Below are 21,863 nucleotides of genomic sequence, written 5' to 3'. Positions count from 1 at the left end.
TCTGCTCCTGTCTTATAACTCTTCTTGCCCAAGAAGGCCTCAGCCACACCTGGTCTTCTTTCTTTCTTTCTTTCTTTTTTTTTTTTTTTTCTTTTTACAGTTGCACCTGTGGTATATGGAAGTTCCTGGGCCAGGTGTTGAATCGGAGCTGCAGCTGTAACTCTACACCATGGCTCACAACAATGCCAGATCCTTAACCCCCTTAGCGAGACTAGGGATCAAACCTGCATCTTCACAGATACTCATTGGGTTCATTACCACTGAGCCACAATGGGAACTCCTCCCTTCTTTTAATTAATATTTAAAATTGAGGTGAAATTCACATAACATAAAATCAACCATTTTAACATGAACAATTCCATGGCATTTAGTTCATCTGCAATGTTGTATAAGCCCCACTCCCATCTAGTTTCCAAATATTTTCATCATCCCAAAAGGAAACTATGCACACTGAGCAGTTGCTCCCCATTCTCCCTTTCCCCTGCAACCACTGATTTATGTTCTGTCTCTAGGGATTTACCTATACTGGGTATTTCATGGAAATGAAAGCATGAAATATGTAAGGTACATCCATATTGTAGCATGAATCAGTACTTAATTCCTTTGTTTGGCTGAGTATACTCCATTGTGTGTGTGCGTGTGTGTGTGTGTGTGTGTGTGTAAATACAATTTTTTTATCCATTCATTTGTGGATGGACATTTGTGTTACGCTATAGTCTGAATGTTTATCCACCCCAAATTCCTATGTTGAAATCCTAATGCCCAATGTGACGGTATTGCTAGGTGAGGCCTTCGGGAAGTGCTTAAATCATGAGGGTGGAACCATCATGAACGGGATTAGTGCCTAATAAAAGGAGCTTCAGTGAGGTCCCTTGCTCATTCCACAATGTGAGGATGCAGTGAGAAGGTGCCAGCTGTGAACCAGGAAAAGGACTCTGCCAAAACATAATCATGCTGGTGCCTGATCTTGGACCTCCCAGCCTCCAGAACTGTGAGAAATAAGTTTCTATTGTGTATAAGCTACCCAGTCTGGGACATTTTGTTATAGTAGCCTGAATATACTAAGATGGTTTGCTTTCTTTTGTCCCTTATGAATAGTGTTATGTGGAATATGCATGTATATGTACATTAGTCTTTTTTTTTTTTTTTTAGGGCTGCACCCACGGCATATGGAGATTCCCAGGCTAGAGGTCTAATCGGAGCTATAACTGCTGGCCCACACCACAGCTCACAGCAATGCTGGATCCTTAACCCACTGAGCAAGGCCAGGGAACGAACCCACAACCTCATGCTTCCCAGTTGGATGTATTTCCTCTGCACCACAATGGGAACTTCTACATTAGTCTCCTCTTGCTGAGGCACCTCTTCTCAGTGAGGCTGAGATGATAGAGATGAGACTAATTCCATGTTTTACTTAGAATTGTTCATCCTTTCTGAGGTCCAAGGATTTCTTACAGGGCCACAGTCTTGCTCCCTGATTATTTATTTCTTAGAATCAGTTATTTGCCAGAAAAACCTGTTTGCACGAACCATCATGTGTCAGTTTGCCAATGATTCCAAGATAACTCTGAATGACCCTTAGACTTAAGCCAGAGCTCCTGTCACATGGAGTTCAGTACATTGATTCAATACATTAACAAATGGCTACATTTTGATTTGAGATAACTTGGCTATAGCAAATATATAGTAGCTCATAAATATTCATATATATTCATTTAGATGTGTTTATTGGCTGTGGTGGTTTTAAAATATGTCCATAGATTTGATACTTCCCCTTCCAAAATGTGGAGCCTCTCCCCTCCACCCCACCCCCGTGTGTGTGTGTGTGTGTGTGTGTAGATTTAGCGATTTGTTTCTAGTGAGAAGAATATGGTGAAAATGATGGTGTAACTTCCGAGGTCAGAGAAAGAGAAGACATTATGGCTTCTTCTTTGCTCTCCCTCTCACACTGCTTGCTCTGGGGAGAGCCAGCTAGCTGCCAGGTCATGAGGACACTCAAGCAATCTGTAGAGAGACCCACTTGGGGAGAAAACTGAGGCCAACCACCAACAATTAGCAAGGAACTGAGGCCTCCTGACAACAGCCATGTGAGTGAACCATCCTTGAAGCAAATCCTCCAGCTCCCGTCAAGCTTTCAGATGATGGCAGCCCAGCCAACATCTTGATTGCAAATTCATGAAGAATCTTGAGTCAGGATCCTTGAGCTAAGCCACTCCCAAATCCCCAAACCACAGAAACTATGAAATAATGATTTTTTTTTTCTTCTTACTGCTGCACCTGTGGTCTATGAATGTTGCTGGGCTAGGGGTTGAATTGAAACTGCATCTGAGGCCTGCACTGCAGCCACAGCAGTGCTGGATCTGAGCAACATCTTTGACTTAAACTGCAGCTTGTGGCAACATCGGATTTTTAACCCGTTTAGCAAGGCCAGGGATCAAACCTGCATCCTTACAAAAACTATGCTGGGTTCTTAGTCCACTAAGTCACAGTGGGAACTCTGAAATAATGAGGTTTTTTTTTTTTTTGTTTTGTTTTTTAAGGGCCGCACTGCAGCATATGAAAGTTCCCAGGCTAGGGGTCTAATCAGAGCTACAGCTGCCTGCCTATGCCACAGCTGCAGTGATGCCAGATCTGAGCCACTTCTGTGACCTACACCACAGCTCACAGCAATGCCAAATCCTTAACCCACTGAGCAGGGCCAGGACTCGAACCTTCGTCCTCATGGGTAATAGATTCATTTCTGCTGAGCCATTATGAGAAGACCAATAATACGTTTTTAAGCTGTTAAGTTTTATTTTTTATTTTTTATTTTTTTGGAGGACATTTTACTTTATTTTTTTTTTATTATTATTATTTTCCCACTGTACAGCAAGGGGGTCAAGTCATCCTTAGATGTATACATTGCAGTTACAGTTTTTTTTCCCCCACCCTTTCTTCTGTTGCGACATGAGTATCTAGACATAGTTCTCAATGCTATTCAGCAGGATATCCTTATAAATCTATTCTAGGTTGTGTCTGATAAGCCCAAGCTCCCGATCCCTCCCACTCCCTCCCCCTCCCATCAGGCAACCACAAGTCTCTTCTCCAAGTCCATGATTTTCTTTTCTGAGGAGATGTTCATTTGTGCTGGATATTAGATTCCAGTTATAAGTGATATCATATGGTATTTGCCTTTGTCTTTCTGGCTCATTTCACTCAGTATGAGATTCTCTAGTTCCATCCATGTTGCTGCAAATGGCATTATGTCATCCTTTTTTATGGCTGAGTAGTATTCCATTGTGTATATATACCAAATCTTCCGAATCCAATCATCTGTCGATGGACATTTGGCTTGTTTCCATGTCCTGGCTATTGTGAATAGTGCTGCAATGAACATGCGGGTGCATGTGTCTCTTTTAAGTAGAGCTTTGTCCGGATAGATGCCCAAGAGTGGGATTGCGGGGTCATATGGAAGTTCTATGTATAGATTTCTAAGGTATCTCCAAACTGTTCTCCATAGTGGCTGTACCAGTTTACATTCCCACCAACAGTGCAGGAGGGTTCCCTTTTCTCCACAGCCCCTCCAGCACTTGTTATTTGTGGATTTATTAATGATGGCCATTCTGACTGGTGTGAGGTGGTATCTCATGGTAGTTTTGATTTTAAGCTGTTAAGTTTTAGAGTGATTTGTTACACAACAATGTCCAGTTAGGATTTTTTTTTTTTTTTTTTTTTTTTTTTGCCTTTTGCTTTTTAGGGTTGCACTCACAGCATGTGGAAGTTCTCAGGCCAGGGGTCAAATTGGAGCTATAGCTGCTGGCCTACACCACAGCTACAGCAATGAAGGATCTGAGCCAAATCTGGGACCTACACCACAGCTCATAACAACACCGGATCCCCCACCCACCGAGTGAGGCTAGGGATCAAACCCATATCCTCATGGATACTAGTCAGATTCATTTCCACTGGACCACAGTGGGAACTCCCAGGACATCTGTTTATTGAATGTGCTGGACTTTGTGGGATACAAATATAAATGACATAATTTTTTCTCACTTTTTCCCCGATAAGCTTTCTTTTTGTTTTTTTCTTCCCCTGGATGAAATAGTAAGCATGTCAATTAGCTTTTTCTGGATACTTTTAGATATTAAAAAGTTCATTTTCATCTAGTAATCATATAACTTCTAGCTCTCATTCAACATAAGCTTTGCCCCTCTGCTGGCCCAGGGCTATTTCAGGCCTGAAAGCTTGCAGTGGGGAGGATAGCTTGGCTGGTTTCTTTATTCCACAGCTTATTTGACATCCTGTCTGCCACTCACCAGACTATGTCTGATGTCTCTGTAGATAGGGGATACAGCAGAGGAAGGATGCCTGGCAAAGAATAGAAAAGGTCTTACCTGACTGACTTGGCCGTGATATGACATCTGTGCCTTCCGGGAATGGTATAGTGGTATGCCGAAATTTGATTGTACCAACTCTCAAGAGCTAATGGTTCAATTATCAGGAATTTTGGGTCATTGTTAAATACGGCCATCATGAAACATTAAATTTTATATAAACATACAGTTAAATAAATGTTTTAAAATCACAGATAATAAATGCTTACTTCCTCCTAATTTTTAAAGTATGTTTTATGTTATCTATGTTCCTGTCTTCAGTTTACTTATGTTTACTGTATCTGCATGGTGGAAATATTTTATAATTGTGTCCCATTGTGCATCTTTTCCAAGTCCATGTTCAGTGATGTCACATTAGTGGCCTGAAGTTGGCTGTAGCAGGAGTCAGGTGCCAAGGAATCACATAATGGAAGGCAAAAAATGCTATAGATTTGGACTCTTTTTCCTGGAGATCTGGTTGTGAAACCTTTACTTGAATACCACTGACATGGTGTATTCCAAATTCAGATCTTCATTCTCATGGATTTCTTCTGCTGAGATATGCTTCCTATAGTTTCCTTGGCATGGTTCTGTCTCATCTACTTGACCACTCATAATTCTCCCCTGAGTAGTTCTCTGTTAGGGAGACCTCATCCTTTTAGGCAGCCCTAGTTGGTAGAGTCACTTTTTTTTTTTTGGCTTTTTAGGGCTGCACCTGTGGCATGTGTAAGTTCCCAGGCTAGGGGTGGAATCGGAGCCATAGTTGCAGGCCTATGCCACAACCACAGCAACACCAGATCCAAGCCTTGTCTGTGACCCACACCACAGCTCACAGCAATGCAGGATCCTTAACCTGCTGAACGAGGCCAGGGATTGAACCCACATCCTCATGGATCCTAGCTGGATCCTAGTCCTTGTTACTAAGGACCCACAATGGGAACTCCTGGTAGAGTCACTCTTAAGAAACCCAATAGGCTCCTTCTAATGTGGTCCACTTCTGGCCTGTGAGAAATTCATATCCAATTTTTCTGCCTGGAAATACAGGCCATTCCCATTAGAATTCTTTCCTCATCCTGCAGACAGAGCAGTAAGCCTCCTTGTAGGCTCTAGGTTAATCCCCTTCCCCCAAACTTGGGTACTAGTCTCTATGTTCCTTAAACCCAAGAGAACATGTGCCAAGACCTTTGAATACTCTCTTAAAGTGACTGCCTCCCCCTTATTTGTTTTGAGATGGAGAGAAACACATCTTCCAAATCCCTATGAGGTTGCTGATGGGAATATTCAGATCACATGACAATTCTCTTTGAACAAATGCATGTTTTCCCATATTTAGTCTCTTCTCATGGATTCTCAAGTCTACATATACAGCCTGGATATGAGTGGTGTACTGGCAGTAAAACTGGGTTAGGACACCCCCTTTACAGTCTAACAGCTCACCTTAGAATATGACTGTCTTTGCTGTTTATTCTGTGTTTACTGTTTATTCTGTGTTTGAGGGCCTCTGCGCAAAGCAGGAGACAACATGAAGAGTCACATCTAACAATCTGTTATACGTGTTATAGCCTCAGCTTGCTGTTTTCAGATTTTCTCAACTGAGAGTTGAGGCAACCTGGGAGGTTCATGAGCTGCAGAAATGGGCTGCAGAAATGTTCCAGGGGCTGTGAGGCCCAGGCTGGGTTGTTCACGTACTGCCTCTTGGTGGAAGCGAGCACAGGTGTTGGTGTAAATGATAAGAGAGGGAAGAGCCAGGGCTGTACTGGGTGAGTGCTATCAGGTATCGAGAATCAGGAGCAAAAGGCAAGACAAAGGTGAGAGGTGAGAGAATGAGAAGCTGAGGAGGTTAAGATCATGTTGGGAAGGGTGTGGCTGCCAATGAGCTCCCCATTACCATGCTCTAACCTGCAGGTGTGGGCCACTCAGCTGAGAGGGGACTGGTCAGCTGGTTGAAAGCAGAGGGTGGGCATGGACAGCTGATTCCTCAGCATCAATTAGAGGGAGCTCTTATTTTCTTACTTGTTCCTTGCCAGTTATGCCTTCACCAGTAAGAAACAAAAGGCAGTAATACTCAAGTGAGACCGTTTTCAAAATGAGCATTGATTTGACATCCAGCATGGTAGAGCATGCAAAGAGGACACTAGACAAGTTCATTTTGATTCAGTATTTTTTAGCTTAGCAAATACTTGCCTTAATGAGATAATCAGTTTTGTCTATAACATGGTTACTTATGCAGTGCCCTGACAATACTACTGTATTGGTAGACATCAAGTGGACACAGTAATTTCTGACTTACTGAAAGTGTTTCTCTATTATTCACCTGATCTGTCCTATTTCCCATTGTTTCTCTATATATACGATGTGTTCTGCCACACATGTAAGTTGCCTCTGGATGCATCTTTTTTTCTCTTGCTTATGTTGGGGACCAGAAATGTGCCACCCCAAATTATGTCACTTTGGCATAAGGATGATTTTGAGCTGGAGGCAAATGAGAATCAATAGATCTAAGTAGAAGGAAGACTTTCTGACCAAAAGCAGAAACTGCTAAAAAATTAGGACTGCCACACATAAATCCCCTCTGCCTGGGAAGTTTTATGGTCATGAAAACAGAAAGCTAAGATGGACCTGCACAAACAAACCTCATCCCTTTAGCTGCCCCCACATACTTACCTCCCCATGGTTGGTTGATCTCTTAAAAGTCTGAAACTCTTTTTCTCTGTCACATCTCTACAAATTATTGTTGTTTTGATGTTGTTAAGATGCTATACTAGCACAAGTTCTAACCACCTATTTGAGTCATTCTTCATTGAGATGTCTCCCAAATGATGTACCCTGTGTTAATAAACGATGTGTTTTCCCCTTGTTAACCTGTCTTTTGTTAGTCTAATTTTACAGGGCCCCAGCAAGAGAACCTAGGAGGGTAAAAGGAAAAAATAATTCTTCCTCCCCTACACTCATTTTCTTTATTCTCTTAGGAAAAAAAAAATCATTCCTTTACTCCCACCCCCATCAAAATAGCCATCATTAAAATGGAGCTCAGGGTCATCTGTTTTCTAAAGCCTTCTGAAGAGATCATGCCTGCAAAACTCTGGTTTGTGTCCTCAAGGGCATGGCAGTTGAGTGGCCATCAATCAAGCACTGTCTTGGGATGCCTAGTCTATGGATGTTTGGAACTTTTATTCCAATCTGTTGATATTTTGCTCCTCCAACCTGCCTGTAAACCCTTTAAAATCTAGGATTTGATTGTATACAATAAACCCCCAAGACCTTAGATATCTCAGAATTTCCCAAGGTTATGACTTTTTTTTTTTTGGTCTTTTTCCTTTTCTAGGGCCGCTCCCTCAGCATATGGAAGTTCCCAGGCTAGGGATCGAATTGGAGCTGTAGCCACTGGCCTACGCCAGAGCCACAGCAACTCGGGATCCGAGCCGTGTCTGTGACCTACACCACAGCTCACGGCAATGCTGGATCCTTAACCCACTGAGCAAGGGCGGGGACCGAACCCGCAACCTCATCATTCCTAGTCGGATTCGTTAACCACTGCGCCACGACGGGAACTCCCCAAGGTTATGACTTTTATATGACATTATAATAGCATAGGATTTACCACATAAGGCAATTCAAATTCAAAAGCAGTCTCATGTACAATAATTAAAAAATTGTGAACCTCAATCCATTAGACCATGTCTTAGACACAAATCAAGTATTTGTCGAGCTATGTGTGCAGCACTCTGGTAGTTACTGCAAAGAATATGATACTACACATACAACTGTAAGAGCAGACTCTTGTGAGACTGTATACAAAGGGACAAGGGCAAGAGTGTATATAAAAATAGAACTCTGACCCACAACCTCTGCAGCAATCATTTCAGAAAGGTAACCACAATTTGTGTTGGCAGTTGGCCCCAAATGACCAGGATTTGATCAAAAACTGCCAGTTTCCTAAGTTTCTGCCCTATTCCCAACTTAGGACCAACCAGAGAAAGGCAACTATGTACCCCTTACCAACCACATTGGATGCCTTGCTTCTGGTTAGCCTTCCTTGAGCTTCCCTGTGCCAACAATAGGAGCATATGTGAAACCTTTCCTCTTTTCTACTATAAAGTGTTTACACTTCCCTGCCTTTGAGTCTCTGCCAAATGCAGGTGATAGGGGTTGACTGCCTTGCCATAGCAAGCTCTGAGTTACGAAATTTTGCTTGTTCTCATTTGAGTTTTTTTTTTTTTTATCTATTTCCACACTTGGAATTCACAGAATTATTATAAGTGGATTCAAGTAACTAGAGGCTCCAAAGACTCACAGTCATTTATAATTTTACTAAGGCTTGAATTCGAAATGTAATCTTACTTTATAGCATGGGGAACTATATCCAATCTCTTGTGATAGACCATGATGGAAGATAATATGAGAAAAAGAATATATATATATATATATATATATATATATATATGTACGACTGGGTCACTTTCCTGTACAGCGGAAATTGACATAACATTGTAAATCAACTATACTTAGATAAAAAATTTTTTTAAAAAAAGAAAAAATGTAATCTTTGATACAGGTATATGGGAGTTAGTTAACTAGTGACTGCCCTGTACCACACAGAACCTTGCTTTTATAGTCATGCTGTGACATAACTACTTACATAGGAAATTAGTCTCTAGATTTTTTTTTTTAGGTGTCAGACTTAATAACTGATCAATCTTTAGGGTCTACTACTGAAAAGATGTCATAAAAATCTTTGAAGAGTAAAAAGGAAATTAATAAAAATGAAAGAGCAATCTTAAGCCTGTGAGACTATGAAAATAATGGCGTCAACTGAAATGAAGATATGAGAAAGAAAACAGGCTTAAAAAGGTCAAGATCAAGGTACAATGTTCACTCAACAAATATTGACTCCTAATTCTGTGTTAGGCACTATTCTAGGTGCTAAGGATATAGTGGAGGACAAATATCCTTGTTCCTGTGGAATTTATACTTAAAAATGTAGCCAGTTGAGATTTAGTAGGGAGGGAACGGTAAAGATACAATTTTAAAGACTTAATCACTTAGAGATAAGAATTAAAGTTATATCAGAAAGCAGTTTTCTAATACTTTGAAGTAACTGAAGACTTGGCCTTGGGCAAGTTACATGGAGACAAAAGAAAGATGCCTGAAGTCAGGATAGTGCCACAGCACAGAAACCACATCAAGGCCTGTTGACTAGGAGGAATGGAATTTCCTTCAGAGTGTGCAGGGGAAAATGTTAATGGAAGATTAACCTAGGACTAGAGGCACTGTCCTTCTTCAGATGCTCTGGAAACAAGTGGTAATAATAGTAACTTGTACACATTTATAAAGTACTTACATTTGCATTATCTAACTAAAAACAGGTCAGCATACTTAATAGATGGAAAATTGAGACACAAGAGAGAATAATAACTCTCAAAATTACACAACAAATTCGGGTCAGATTAAGAATTAGAACCTAATTTTCCTGACTCTTGCAGATCTCAGGAGAAATCCATAATGCTTTTTTTTTTTTCCAGTCTATCTATCATAAATGTAGCAAAAAAAAAAATTTTAAGCATATTATGAGCCTGACACCCTAAAGAAAGTTAATGAAAAAAAAGAATAAAGCAGGAACTGGAATAATTTGATTAATGTCTGCAATCAAATATCCTCTACATAGCAATTTTAAGTAAATGGTTAAGATTTTTCTACTCTGCACGACAGATTTCTGAATAATTATTAAAGGAGCTTGATGCTAATAACTTTATAAGGAATTGACTAAATCAACACACACAAAAATGTCTGTTGGTATTACGTTACTAGTATTTGAACATATATTCAATTTTAATAAAACAACAGATTTAAAAGATAAGAAATGCACTACATTGTGACTACAGAAGAAAATTTAATTTCTGGAATTCCTGTGGTGGCTCAGCGGAAACAAATCTGACTAGCATCCATGAAGAAGCAGGTTCAATTCCTGGCCTCACTCTGTGGGTTAAGGATCCAGCCTTACAGTGAACTTTGGCATAGGTTAAAGGCTGGGCTCAGATCCCGCATTGCTGTGGCACAGGCCAGCAGCTGTAGTTCCTATTCTGGACCCCTCGCCTGGGAACCTCCATGTGCCTCCGGTGAGGCCGTAAACAGACAAAAAAAAAAAAAAAAAGAAAGAAAATTAATTTCTTTGCACCACCTCATAAAGATGTTACAAATGCGCTATAGTAGACAACTCCGTTAAATTACAAAACCTTTTAGTCTCGTTTTCGTTTTTAAATAGGATTCAGGACGCTGGCCACGCCTTTTTTCTTACAGGATATTCAAAAGATGATTTAAAAAAACCTATACATTTTAGTAATTATTAAACATTTGTTAAATTCTATGTGCCATGAATTATATAATCCCTTCACATCTGTATAATCATGTAAACTTGAAATGTATATAAAAAATGAGACAATACTATAATTATGCCCACTTTCAGATGAGGAAACTGAGGGCCAGGGAGGTGAAGTAGCTTGCCCTAGGGACACAGCTTCTACTTCTAGGGGGCTGGTATCTAGTTTACATGCAAACGTTTCCAGAAAGCATAAGTTCCCCTAAGCCTCTTTGCATTTTAGTCCTCTCCTCGGGAAAGGAATATGCAGTTTCCTGGCCAAACTGTAAGAAAAGGGGCTGCTAGTTGTCGCTCTAGTGCGGGGCCATCTGGAGGCTCCACCACCTCCCGGATCCCTCGCTCCGCTCCAGCAACCCACGCCCGCTTCTACTTCCACCGCGCCCTCCTTCCCTTCCTTCCTAACTCCGCCGTCGCAGTTGAGTCTCTTCGCTCAATGTTCGGCACCTGGCAGCAGTCGGTTTAGCGATGCCAAGTCACCCTACGGGAGTACACTCCCGCCGCCCGCCGTCGCGCCGCCGTGACGTAACCCGCGCGCCACCGACCTCGGCCGGGGGGGCGTGGCCAGGGCGGGCTGGCGGGCAGGCCGGGGGCGGGGCCGGGGCCAGGGTCCAGCTCCCGGCCAACGCGGCCATCGCTGCCTGCGCGGTTCCTAACCTTCGCCCGCTCCCCGCCCTCCCGGGCCGAGCGGGGTAGGGTGGCATTGGCAGCCTCGCCCCGAGGGGCACCGCGGCTTCAGGGACTGGGCCGCCAGCGCAGCGCAATGTCGGGCGCCACGACAGCTCTCTGAGTCCGAGGCCGCGGCCGTGGCCCTGGGAGGCGGCGGGTCCGGGCAGGGTCCGCTCATGGTGCCTCCACGACGCCATCCCGGGGCAGGAAGGCCGGGTAGGTAGCCGGGGGAGGGCCGCGAAATCACCCAGAGCCGAAGCCAGGACGGAGGCCCCACGGACAGCTCCGGCCCTTCGGAGCCAGCAGATGTTCTTTGGTGTCTGGGGCGGGGCGAGGGGGAGGCTGACGGGGTGCCGGAGCTGGGTCCCGACTCTGGCAGTTGAGGAAGCTACTTGTGCGCCGCCGCTTCGGGGCTTTAATCTTCCCTGGGGAGGCGTCCCTTGGCTTAACTTTTCTTTTTCCTCCGAAAAAGGAAGATTCCCTTTAACAGCTGTTTTCTCACCACTTCGTGAATGATTGTTGTGATCTAAAATAAGTAGACACTGTGACAGGGGTGGGTGGGGAAGCCTGGAGGATCCTTTCCCTTTTACCACGTGAGGTGTTTGGAAACGCCCCCCGCCTCTGGTCCGAAGACTCACAACAACAAATCACTTCCTCTCATATCACCCAATTGCACTCGAGATCAGGGACAGAAAATACACTTAGAAACAGGTGCGTGGCTAGACAGTATCCCCGGAGTGGATAACTCTGGAGAGAGTGGCGAGGAAGGCGGATTTATGAAACTCGAAGCTGTTTTTCAGTAGTTAACTATTCATAAAGATGCCCTTTGTTGAGTATGCCTCCCCCCCTTCCCTTTACCAATTTCTTCTCTGAGTTTAATTTGAGATGTTTATTGGATAAGAAAGTCTAGAGAAAAGTGTCAATTATATTTAATATACTTTGATATTCTTCTTTCATTTGTGTTTATTTTGAAAGTGAAGAGTAAAAATGATCTTATGAATCTTATAGTTGAGTGGTTGATGTTTTCATAAGCATCATTTTGTGGTTGTTTTCAGGTGCGCTGAGTTCTTCACCTCCGTTTAGACTCAGATCTGCCAAGTTTTCTGGCATTGCTTTTGAAGATCTCAGAAAGGCCTTTAAACTAAGGTAAATTCCATACCTTTCACTTACTGGATGACTTTCAAATTGAATATTAGCTTAACAAATGTTGGATGTTTCTGTTATACTACTTTTCTTGCTTTTATAATTTAAAAAAATTTTTTTAAAATCCCCTCTAATGTGATCTGTGTTTTCTAAAAACAGACTGCAAATGGTGTGTGTATTTATCATGAATCGAATGAATTCCCAGAGCAGTGGTTTCACTCAGCGCAGGCGACTGGCCCTAGGGATTGTTATTCTTCTACTTGTTGATGTGATATGGGTCGCATCCTCAGAACTTACTTCGGTATGTAATTCTCATCTAGGAATGATGTTCTGTATCACTAGCTCTCATGCTTACTTAAAGCAGTATTTTGAGTATTGTTGAATTTTGTTTTCTTTGATAACAAATTAGTTGCAGTTCAAATTAAAATGGAAAGGATACTCTGTTTTTTCAGTTTTCTTATATTTTTTAGGGAGTTTAGAAGATGAGATGCATGCATATTTTTTTAATATTTGTGGGTGTTTGTTATTTTCTTAATTTCTTTTTTTATTTATAATGATTTTTATTTTTGCCATTATAGCTGGTTTACAGTGTTCTGTCAATTTTCTACTGTACAGCATGGTGACCCGGTTACACATACATGTATAGATTCTTGTTTCTCACATTATCATGCTCCAACATAAGTGATTAGACATAGTTCCCAGTGCTATACAGCAGATCTCATTGCTTAACCATTCCAAAGGCAATAATTTGCATCTATTAACCCCAAGTTCCCAATCCATCCCACAATTTCTTTCTTTATAAATATTATTTTCTAGTGGAACAGCAATCTAGGATGCAAAACCATTTGGCACCCTTTGGTAGAAAAGTGAGAATGCTTTTGGACAGGTGAATGAAAGTGATATGAGTTTTTCATGTTCAGGTCACTGTTGTACACATACATGGGTGCATGTACATTTATATGTTTGGTAATTCAGATGTTATTGTGAAGTCTCCATAAACAGTGATTGCCTTTAGTTAATTTTTTTTTTTTATTGATGAACTATGGGTAGTAATGTATTTTGAGTTTTTCTTTCTACTTGTTTAGTTATTTTATTTTCTTGGTTAATGATCCCTGTAAAACCTTATTTTCAGAAATTATTGCATTTCTGTTTACATATTACTGTCTTAAGGCAAAAGGAAGACTGGCATTCATAAAATGAACTTAAATGTCAAAAGAAGCAGTTTGTTACTGCTGGTCATCTCTGATCGTAGCTAAGTAAGAGTTGACCTTGACATTGTATCCAATAAATTAATAAATTTTTTAGCCTTTTTGGAATTAGGCTCTGGAATACAATAGGCCATTTATTTTTCACTGTTCAACAACCTTTTTTTTTTTAGATTAACATTCTGAAGTTTAGCCACAAAGAAATCTCTTTAATCTTGACAGGGAAATAAGTTTATCTTTTAAATTTTATTTTAGTTTTAAATAAATAGTTTGGCTTTTATTTATCATGTAATAAAATTTAGGACAAAAGACCACCTGATTAAATTATAATTTAACAATCCATATTTAAGCAAAGGAAAAAAAACAAAAACCAAAAACCAAAAGGCAAAAACCCAATGACAAACTTTTCCCTGTTTTTGAAAAAAGTAGTCTGTTAATAAGAGGATATTGTATAATTTTGTTATCCAGGAGCATATGTAATGCATCTAATTCCTCACCCAAATATGCTCATCAGACTTTTGAGATATATTGTGTATTTCAAAATTAAGAAGCAACCTTTTTTATTATAGAAACTTTCTGACATATATAAAGTAGAGAGAGAGAATGGTAAAATGGAACCTCATGTTCCCATCACTTACCTTTAACAGTTATCAAATTTTGCCAATCTTATAACCCCTCCCCAAAGATTTTTTTCTCGCAGTGTTTAAAACATATTCTAGCCACTTGTCATTTCACCTATAAATTCTTTCATATTCATTTCAAACTGAAAAGGTCTTTTGATTTTTAAAATATAATCAACATGCCATTAACATATCTCACAAAATTAAAATCCTCTAATACACAGTCTATCAGATTTTCTCGGTTTGTGTCAAGGACATCTTTTTAGGGTAGGATCTAAACAACGATCACATATTGCATTTGTTGGAACTTTTGAGTCACTTTTGGTCCTTAATTATATTCCTCTACTTTTTTGATTTGTTAGAGAAATTAGATCACTTTTTCTGTAGACTGGAAAATGCAAGATCAAGACACTGGCAGATTTGAAATCTAGTGTGAACCCCTTCCTGGTTCTTAGATGGCTGGCTTCTCACTGTGTTCTCACAAAGCAGACAGGGCAGGAGAGCTCTCTGGGGTCTCTTTTCTTATTTGCACTAATGTTATTCATGATTCACCCTGGTGACCCAGTTCACCCTACAGCCGCCCACTTCCTCGTACCATCACAGTGAGGGTCAGGATTTTAACAGATGAATTTTGAGGGGATGCAGACATTCATTCCACAACACACACATTTTGGGTTTGGCTTAATTATTTTCTTGAGTTGTCATTTGAATTGCTCCCTTTTCTCTCTTATTTCCTATAAAATGGTAGTTAGATATAGTCTTGATTTAGGTTCAGATTTTAGGAAAAAGTGCTGTGGTGGTATTGAGTACTTCCTTTGACATCACAACATAAGGCCCATAATGGCTTTAAGTCTTACTTTGAGTGATACCAATTTGAGCGCTGTAAGTTCCTCATCAGTCTTTAGGTAGTAATTGAATATCTGTATGATTATTGTCCAGATAGAGTATTTCATTAAAGATTGTAAAATGGTGATTTTTCTAAGGATCATTCCATCTGCACTTATTAGCTGAAATTCTTTAAGGAGAACTTTTCCACAACTACTATTTGGTTATCCTGAAACATGATTCATATAGGAATGGTTGGATGAATCTTTTCCTTTATTCATTTTAGATTAATGTTCCCTAGCAACTTCTGGAAGTACCATTGAGGATTTTTTGAGTGTCATTATACATTTATGGATTTTTGTATGTTTGATGTATTTCAGACAATTGTGGTTATTATCCCTTTTGACGATTGAACTGTCCTGTCTTTGGCCAGTGGGAACCCCTATAAATTGGCTCTAGTGTCCTTTCAGAGTGACCCCATGAATCTTTAATATCTTGTTTGCTTTCTGACACAAGATGTCCCAGACTCATCTCATGTGTTTCCTCCTACATACTTGAATTTGACCACTTTTCAAGGACCCATTTTTTTTTTTTTTTTAAGTGCATGATAGTACAGATCATCATAGGGAGACACTTATTCCTTCTGTATTATTTTTTTCTAGGCCTTTTCAGCGCACATAGCTAGGATTTTTTTTTAAACAAAAATTATGAGTTTATCCTGATATTTCCAATTTAAGTAATGATTAGAGGAACCTAACTGTATGGCACAGGGAACTATATTCAATATTTTGTAATAACCCATAGAAGGAAAAAAATCTTTAAGAGAATATATATAAAAATATGTCTATATAAATATATAGGTATTAAAACTGAATCCCTTTGCTATACACCTGAAACTAATGCATTATAAATCAATTATACTTCAATAAAAAAAGTCAAACAGAAAAAAATGGTGATGATTACAGGTTTTTGTATAACTTCCTAATAACATGCAATTTCATGCAATTTTTATGCAATTTTCTTCATTCCCTATTCTGTTTCATTGCCTTGCATTATGCTGTTTCTTCTGTTTGAGCTGATAGTCAGCCCTTCAGATACAGATCAAGAATAGGTTCTTTTGGGAAACTTCTATAATCTTTAAAATGGTCTGTCTTTCTTTGATACTCCCATGGTACCTTGTATTCCCCCTTTTATGGTGTTAGCACATTATACTGTATATTCTTCCTATCTATATCTGTATCTACATCTGTGTCTCTATCTGTATATCTCCTCTCGGGAAAGCCTGTCTTGCTTTTTTTTACCTCCTAGTGTAGGTACTATTGCATAGTAGGTTTTCAATGAATGCTGAACAAAATTGTTTTTGCAAGTTGTTCCTGCTTTGTTTGGAAATACTATCCTTTGCATGTAAGACAAATACAATATTCAGAGATAAATTCAAAATATTTTTATAATCCCTTTGGATCTAAGTTAAAAATCATGTATAGTAGCCTTATTTTATTGGAAATGAGTAATAAGTTTTAAAATTGTCTCAGAGTTTATGTAACTTTTTCTCTACAGTATGTTTTTACTCAGTACAACAAACCATTCTTCAGTACCTTTGCAAAAACATCTATGTTTGTTCTGTATCTTTTGGGCTTTATTATTTGGAAGCCATGGAGACAACAGTGTACAAGGGGATTTCGAGGAAAGCACGCTGCTTTTGTAAGTTTTAAATTTCTAAATGTTTGTTGGAGAGGGGGTAAATTTTTTTTAAGTATTAATTTCTTGAAGAATAGTCAAATTTTAAGTTGTTCAATTAAATGAGTGAACATATAAGAAAGGTAAGAAAATATAAGAAAAACCTGCTTTATTTAACAAACTTTAAAATTTATTTTTCTAATCAATTTGGCATCAGAATATCTGGGAAATCAAAGGTACTTAGTTACTTTATTTCCTTTACCTCTTGACATCCTCTGAGTTGTTAAAAATTATTGAACTAACCCAGATCAATTAATGTGGAGATGAGGACGAAGGGAAGGGATAAGAAGAATATCTAGGGTCTTGGGTCATTTGCAGACTAGATGAATAGCATCTAATTTAGTTGCACAGTTGATTGTAGAAGAAAAATAATTCAAAGTTTATATGTTAAGATGAAAGTAACTTATTTCAGGGCATATTTCAGATGTTTAGCTAATCAAATAATATTCTTTCATTAATGTGACATAACATGCTTATTTGTAAGTGTTGAAAGAAATGGCAGTTTATGTAATGATTTATAGAGGTAGAAACTGGATTTTTGAGAATGAAAAATATAAAACTGTCTCTTAATCCTTTCCCTTTTTAAAATTATGGTAAAATATACATAACATTATATTTACCACTTTAGTCATTTTTTCTTTTCCCCTATTTTTTATTGCAATCAAATATATATAACATAAAATTTACTGTTTTAACCATTTAAAAATGTCTGGTTCAGTTCAGTGACATTAAGCACATTCACTTCGCTGTGCAGCCATTAGCATTATCCATCTCCAGAAATTTTTCGTCATCCCAGGCAAAAACTCTGTACCCATTAAATTATAACTCCCATGCCTTCCTTCCCCCAGCCTTTGGTAACCACTACTTTACTTTCTGCCCCTATTAATCCTTTTCATTTATCTTAGCTAACGAGTAGATGTTCCCATGCCAGGGATTGATCCCGTGCCACAGCAGTGACCCAGGCCACTGCAGCGACAATGTCAGATCTTTAACCCACTTCACCACAAGGGAACTCCTTTTTGTTTTAAGTGAGTACATTCTTGACAAATATAGTCCTTACATTTTTGTCACAGACTTAGCAATAATATTTTTTGAGGTAAAGACTAGAAATGTATACTCATGTGCACAAAAACTGACCAAAATATGAATATATTTTTTTACTTTGTAAAATTAATCTCTCTACATTATGGAAATGCATATTCATTGTAGTATTACATGTAGGAATATGTTATATGTGTATTAATAAATGTGCATTGTCAAAAGTTTAGAAAATATAGAAGGACAAAACAAAGAAAATAATAAATTCTACCATTCAAAGAATAATCACTGACAGCATTTTGGCGTATATACTGCCATTCTTTTACATATGTGTATTTTTATTTTACTTTAACAATACAAAAATGAAATTGTATTGCTGTGTCCTATTTTATTACTTGCCTTTTGTATTTAACAGGATATCACAGACAACTTTCTGTGTAACTTAGTATTACTACAACTTTTCTTTTTTGGCCATGCCCACGGCATGTGGAAGTTCCTGGTTAGGGATGGAACCCGCACCAGAACAGTGACCCAAGCTGCTGCAGTGACAATGCTAGATCCTTAACTTGCTGCATCACAAGGGAACTCCTGTCAGGGCTTTTTAAGAGGTTGGGTTCTGGTGTTTGGATCTTCTTCTGTCATTTGCTGATTGTGTGATCCTGAGCAAGTTATTTAACCTTTTTAGACTTTAAGCATGAGAGGGTGGCTGTGAATATGAAAAAAAGCATGCTTACACAACACTAGCACAGTGGTTCTAAAAGTGTGGTCCAGTCCCTGAAATCCACTTAAAGTGTTCTTGAGATTAACGCTATTATCATGAAAATACTAAGATGTTATTTGTCTTTTTCACTAACCTACCCATTCTCTTCCTACTTATCTGAAATGTTGTAATAATATTGTGAAAAGGGCATAAGTTTCAGAGTTAGCTTAAATTGGGTTTTAATCCTGGTCTGTTGCTTAGATGAAATCCCTTAGCCTCAGTTTCTTCATCAATAAAATGAAGATGATAATACTTACTTTGCATGTTTGAGTACTTGGCATTAGCTGCTATTGTCATGAATAATGATTATACTCTTATAGGTCTACCCTGGATTTTTGGCTCTATTCCTTTGAGCTTGACTCACACTAGTTCTACTTTATAACATGAGTTTAATTGAATCATTTGTCTTATTATTTCTAGTTTGCAGATGCTGAAGGTTACTTTGCTGCTTGTACAACAGATACAACTATGAATAGTTCTTTGGTAAGTGTTTCTTTTCTAGTCAGGAAGAGACTGGCTGGAGTTGACCATGGTGGGAAGGACTAAAATAGCTTTAATAGCACCACAGCTATATTAAGATAAAGATATATCTCAATGTTGGGTGCTCTCCTTGAGAGTTGTAATTTGGCACTTTCTTTCTTTAGGGCTACCTGGGGCCTGGAAGTAAGCAATTCGGCCACCTCTGGGGAGAGAAGGAAAGAGGAAATTAGTAAGGAGTAAAAATAGTAAAGGAAGTCCTTTGTCCTTTATTTCTTACCAACTTTGTCACTTCATTTTCATTGTTATTATCACTTAGAAACAAATACATTGACACTGAGACTCTATAAGCAGATTATTAATTCATTTTATTACACAGTTTTTAAAGAGCATTTACTATGTGTTAAGCATGTGTTCTGAACTCTCCAAATACAGCTTAGTGTTTGAGAGTGTATGTTTGGGAAGGGGCGGAGACAGACAATCAAGCATATGAAGGAATTAGTATAGTCACTTAATTTAAGCATTTATAATCTTGTTGGAGAGATAGCATGTAAAAATCTCTTCTTTATAGATCATCACTAAGGAATTTCTTTAAAATGTATTACTCCAAATGTAGTATTCTATCTGAGAAAAATTTTAAAGTTACTCTAAAATTTAATACCAACTTATGAAGCACTAGATTGGTGACCTTATTGACAGTACAGTTTTTTTGTTTGGATTTTAGAACTGCAGTTGCATGTAAAGTAAGTTACCAGGTACTATGAAGGGATTTATGAAGCTTAGAGAAAATGTCATTTCTTTTCTCTGGGATCTTAAGTATCAACAAGACTAATATTAGTTGTCTCTATGAGTATAGAAGATAGTTGAGATGGCAGCCTACTCTTCTACTAATTTTTATTATTATCTCTAAGATGGACGTATCAGATTATTCTGGGATAGATACTATAATGAAAAGTTCAATGCAACAAAGACTCTATTTCCAAATCATATTATTTCATTTACTAGATATTTTTCATTGGCAGAGTTCTTTATCAAAAGTTAAAGATAAATCAAAGAAATATTTTATATTAATTTAAGAAACAGTTTTGTTGGTGAATTCTGCCTTAAACACAGATCATCTGAAGAACACTTGCCAAAGCAGTGAGGGATTTAGAACCACTTAAAAAAGTAGGCTTTTAGTGCCCGATCAGACAGACAAACCTGGCTTTAATTCTCTTGTCTATCACTTGATTTTCTTATATCTGAGCTTGTAGAAAAGTTCCTTTAAAATACCATTTTATAAAGTTGTGAGGACTACCTTATCAGAGGTAGCTGTTTTTTTCTTATCTACTAATCTAATAAAGGTTTTTAGGAATTTTGAGTTTTAGTTGAATCTTAAGGGGAGACAATTTGGCGAATTTATACACACATTATATATGTGATTCTCCTTCATTGTCTGCCTTCCCCTTAGCCTACCTGATCATTGAGGACAGAGATTTTGGTCTCTATTCACCCTTGTACCCCCAGGACCTAGAACAGCACCTGACATACATAGTAAGAGCTCAATATGTATTTGTTAAGAGTAAAAGGAATGGAAGATAATCTGTTAGCTAGGAGAGATCTATTTTTAATGACATCAAATATTACATCATAATATGCCAATGCTGTTTTGATTACTCTAAACTTTTAGCTGATTCATTTGTATCTGGGTGGATCATTTGAGTTTCTTTTATAAGTCTTTTTTTTTTTTTTGGTCTTTTGAAGGCTGCACAACAGCATATGGAGGCTCCCAGGCTAGGGGTCCAGTCAGAGCTGTAGCACCACAGCCACAGCAACTCGGGGACATGAGCTGAATCTGCGGCCGACAACACAGCTCACAGCAACACTGGATCCTTAACCCACTGAGTGAAGCCAAGGATCTAACCCGCATCCTCATGGATACTAGTCAGATTCATTTCCACTAAGCCATGACGGGAACTCCCCTCTTAAAGTCTTGAAAATGCATTTTGGGAAAATTATGCTGTATGAACGTGGTGGTGAACAGCCAGCCCTGTTTGGGGTGGTATCTGTGTCTATATACCAACCATTTAAATTTAGCTAGTATATTGGCTCTTATACTTGTTGATATTTGTTTCTGTTGTGCTACATTCCAGAGTGAACCTCTGTATGTTCCTGTGAAATTTCATGACCTTCCCAGTGAAAAACCTGAGAACACAAATATTGATACTGAAAAAGGTAAGCAAAACTTAGAATTTCATTACTTGGAAATGGGTGGAAATTTTAGCTGCATTTAAGCCATTCCAGAACATAGTGATTCTGTGGGTTGTCTGGGATTACGTGGCAGTTCTTCCGTTCATGTGGTGTTGGGTCAGCCTATAGTCTTCCGGAAGTTTGACTGGAAGTTTTTATTATTTCAATAGAAATAATTTCCAAATACCAGAAATCTCTGTCTCTGTGGTGTTATTATGTGTGTGTGTGTGCGTGTGTGTGTGTGTGTGTGTGTTTGTCTCTTTAGGGCCACACCTGTGGCATATGGCGGTTCCCAGGCTAGGGGTCTAATCGGAGCTGCAGCCACTCACCTATGCCAGAGCCACAGCAACACCAGATCCAAGCCACGCCTGTGACCTACACCACAGCTCACGGCAATGCCAGATCCTCAATCCACTGAGTGAGGCCAGGGAT

General features: G+C 39.0%; 1 protein-coding gene across 4 annotated transcripts in view; it reads left to right on the top strand.

Annotated features, from left to right (window-relative positions):
• Positions 1 to 11,329: 11,329 nt before the first annotated feature.
• The window catches only part of SLC35F5 (solute carrier family 35 member F5), a 46,698-nt gene continuing 36,164 nt past the window's right edge, over positions 11,330 to 21,863 (top strand). For 3 of the 4 annotated variants that reach the window (XR_014828738.1, XR_014828739.1, XR_014828740.1), the window contains exons 1-6: positions 11,330 to 11,613; positions 12,453 to 12,543; positions 12,700 to 12,841; positions 16,748 to 16,891; positions 19,146 to 19,208; positions 21,335 to 21,416. Coding sequence is in view for 1 of the 4 variants with exons in the window: in NM_001243692.1 (NP_001230621.1) it covers positions 11,574 to 11,613; positions 12,453 to 12,543; positions 12,700 to 12,841; positions 16,748 to 16,891; positions 19,146 to 19,208; positions 21,335 to 21,416 (562 nt within the window). In the remaining 3 variants the exon portion in view is untranslated. The remainder of the gene's footprint in view (positions 11,614 to 12,452; positions 12,544 to 12,699; positions 12,842 to 16,747; positions 16,892 to 19,145; positions 19,209 to 21,334; positions 21,417 to 21,863) is intronic. The other variant, NM_001243692.1, reaches the window with a different exon arrangement.

Source organism: Sus scrofa, chromosome 15 (assembly GCF_054392235.1).
Source record: "Sus scrofa isolate SSC_HxYL_T2T_F1_AM1 chromosome 15, Sscrofa_HxYL_maternal_Yorkshire_Landrace_v2.0, whole genome shotgun sequence".
In the NCBI taxonomy this organism is placed as follows: Eukaryota; Metazoa; Chordata; class Mammalia; order Artiodactyla; family Suidae; genus Sus; species Sus scrofa.
This window is presented reverse-complemented; position numbering and strand designations above follow the sequence as displayed.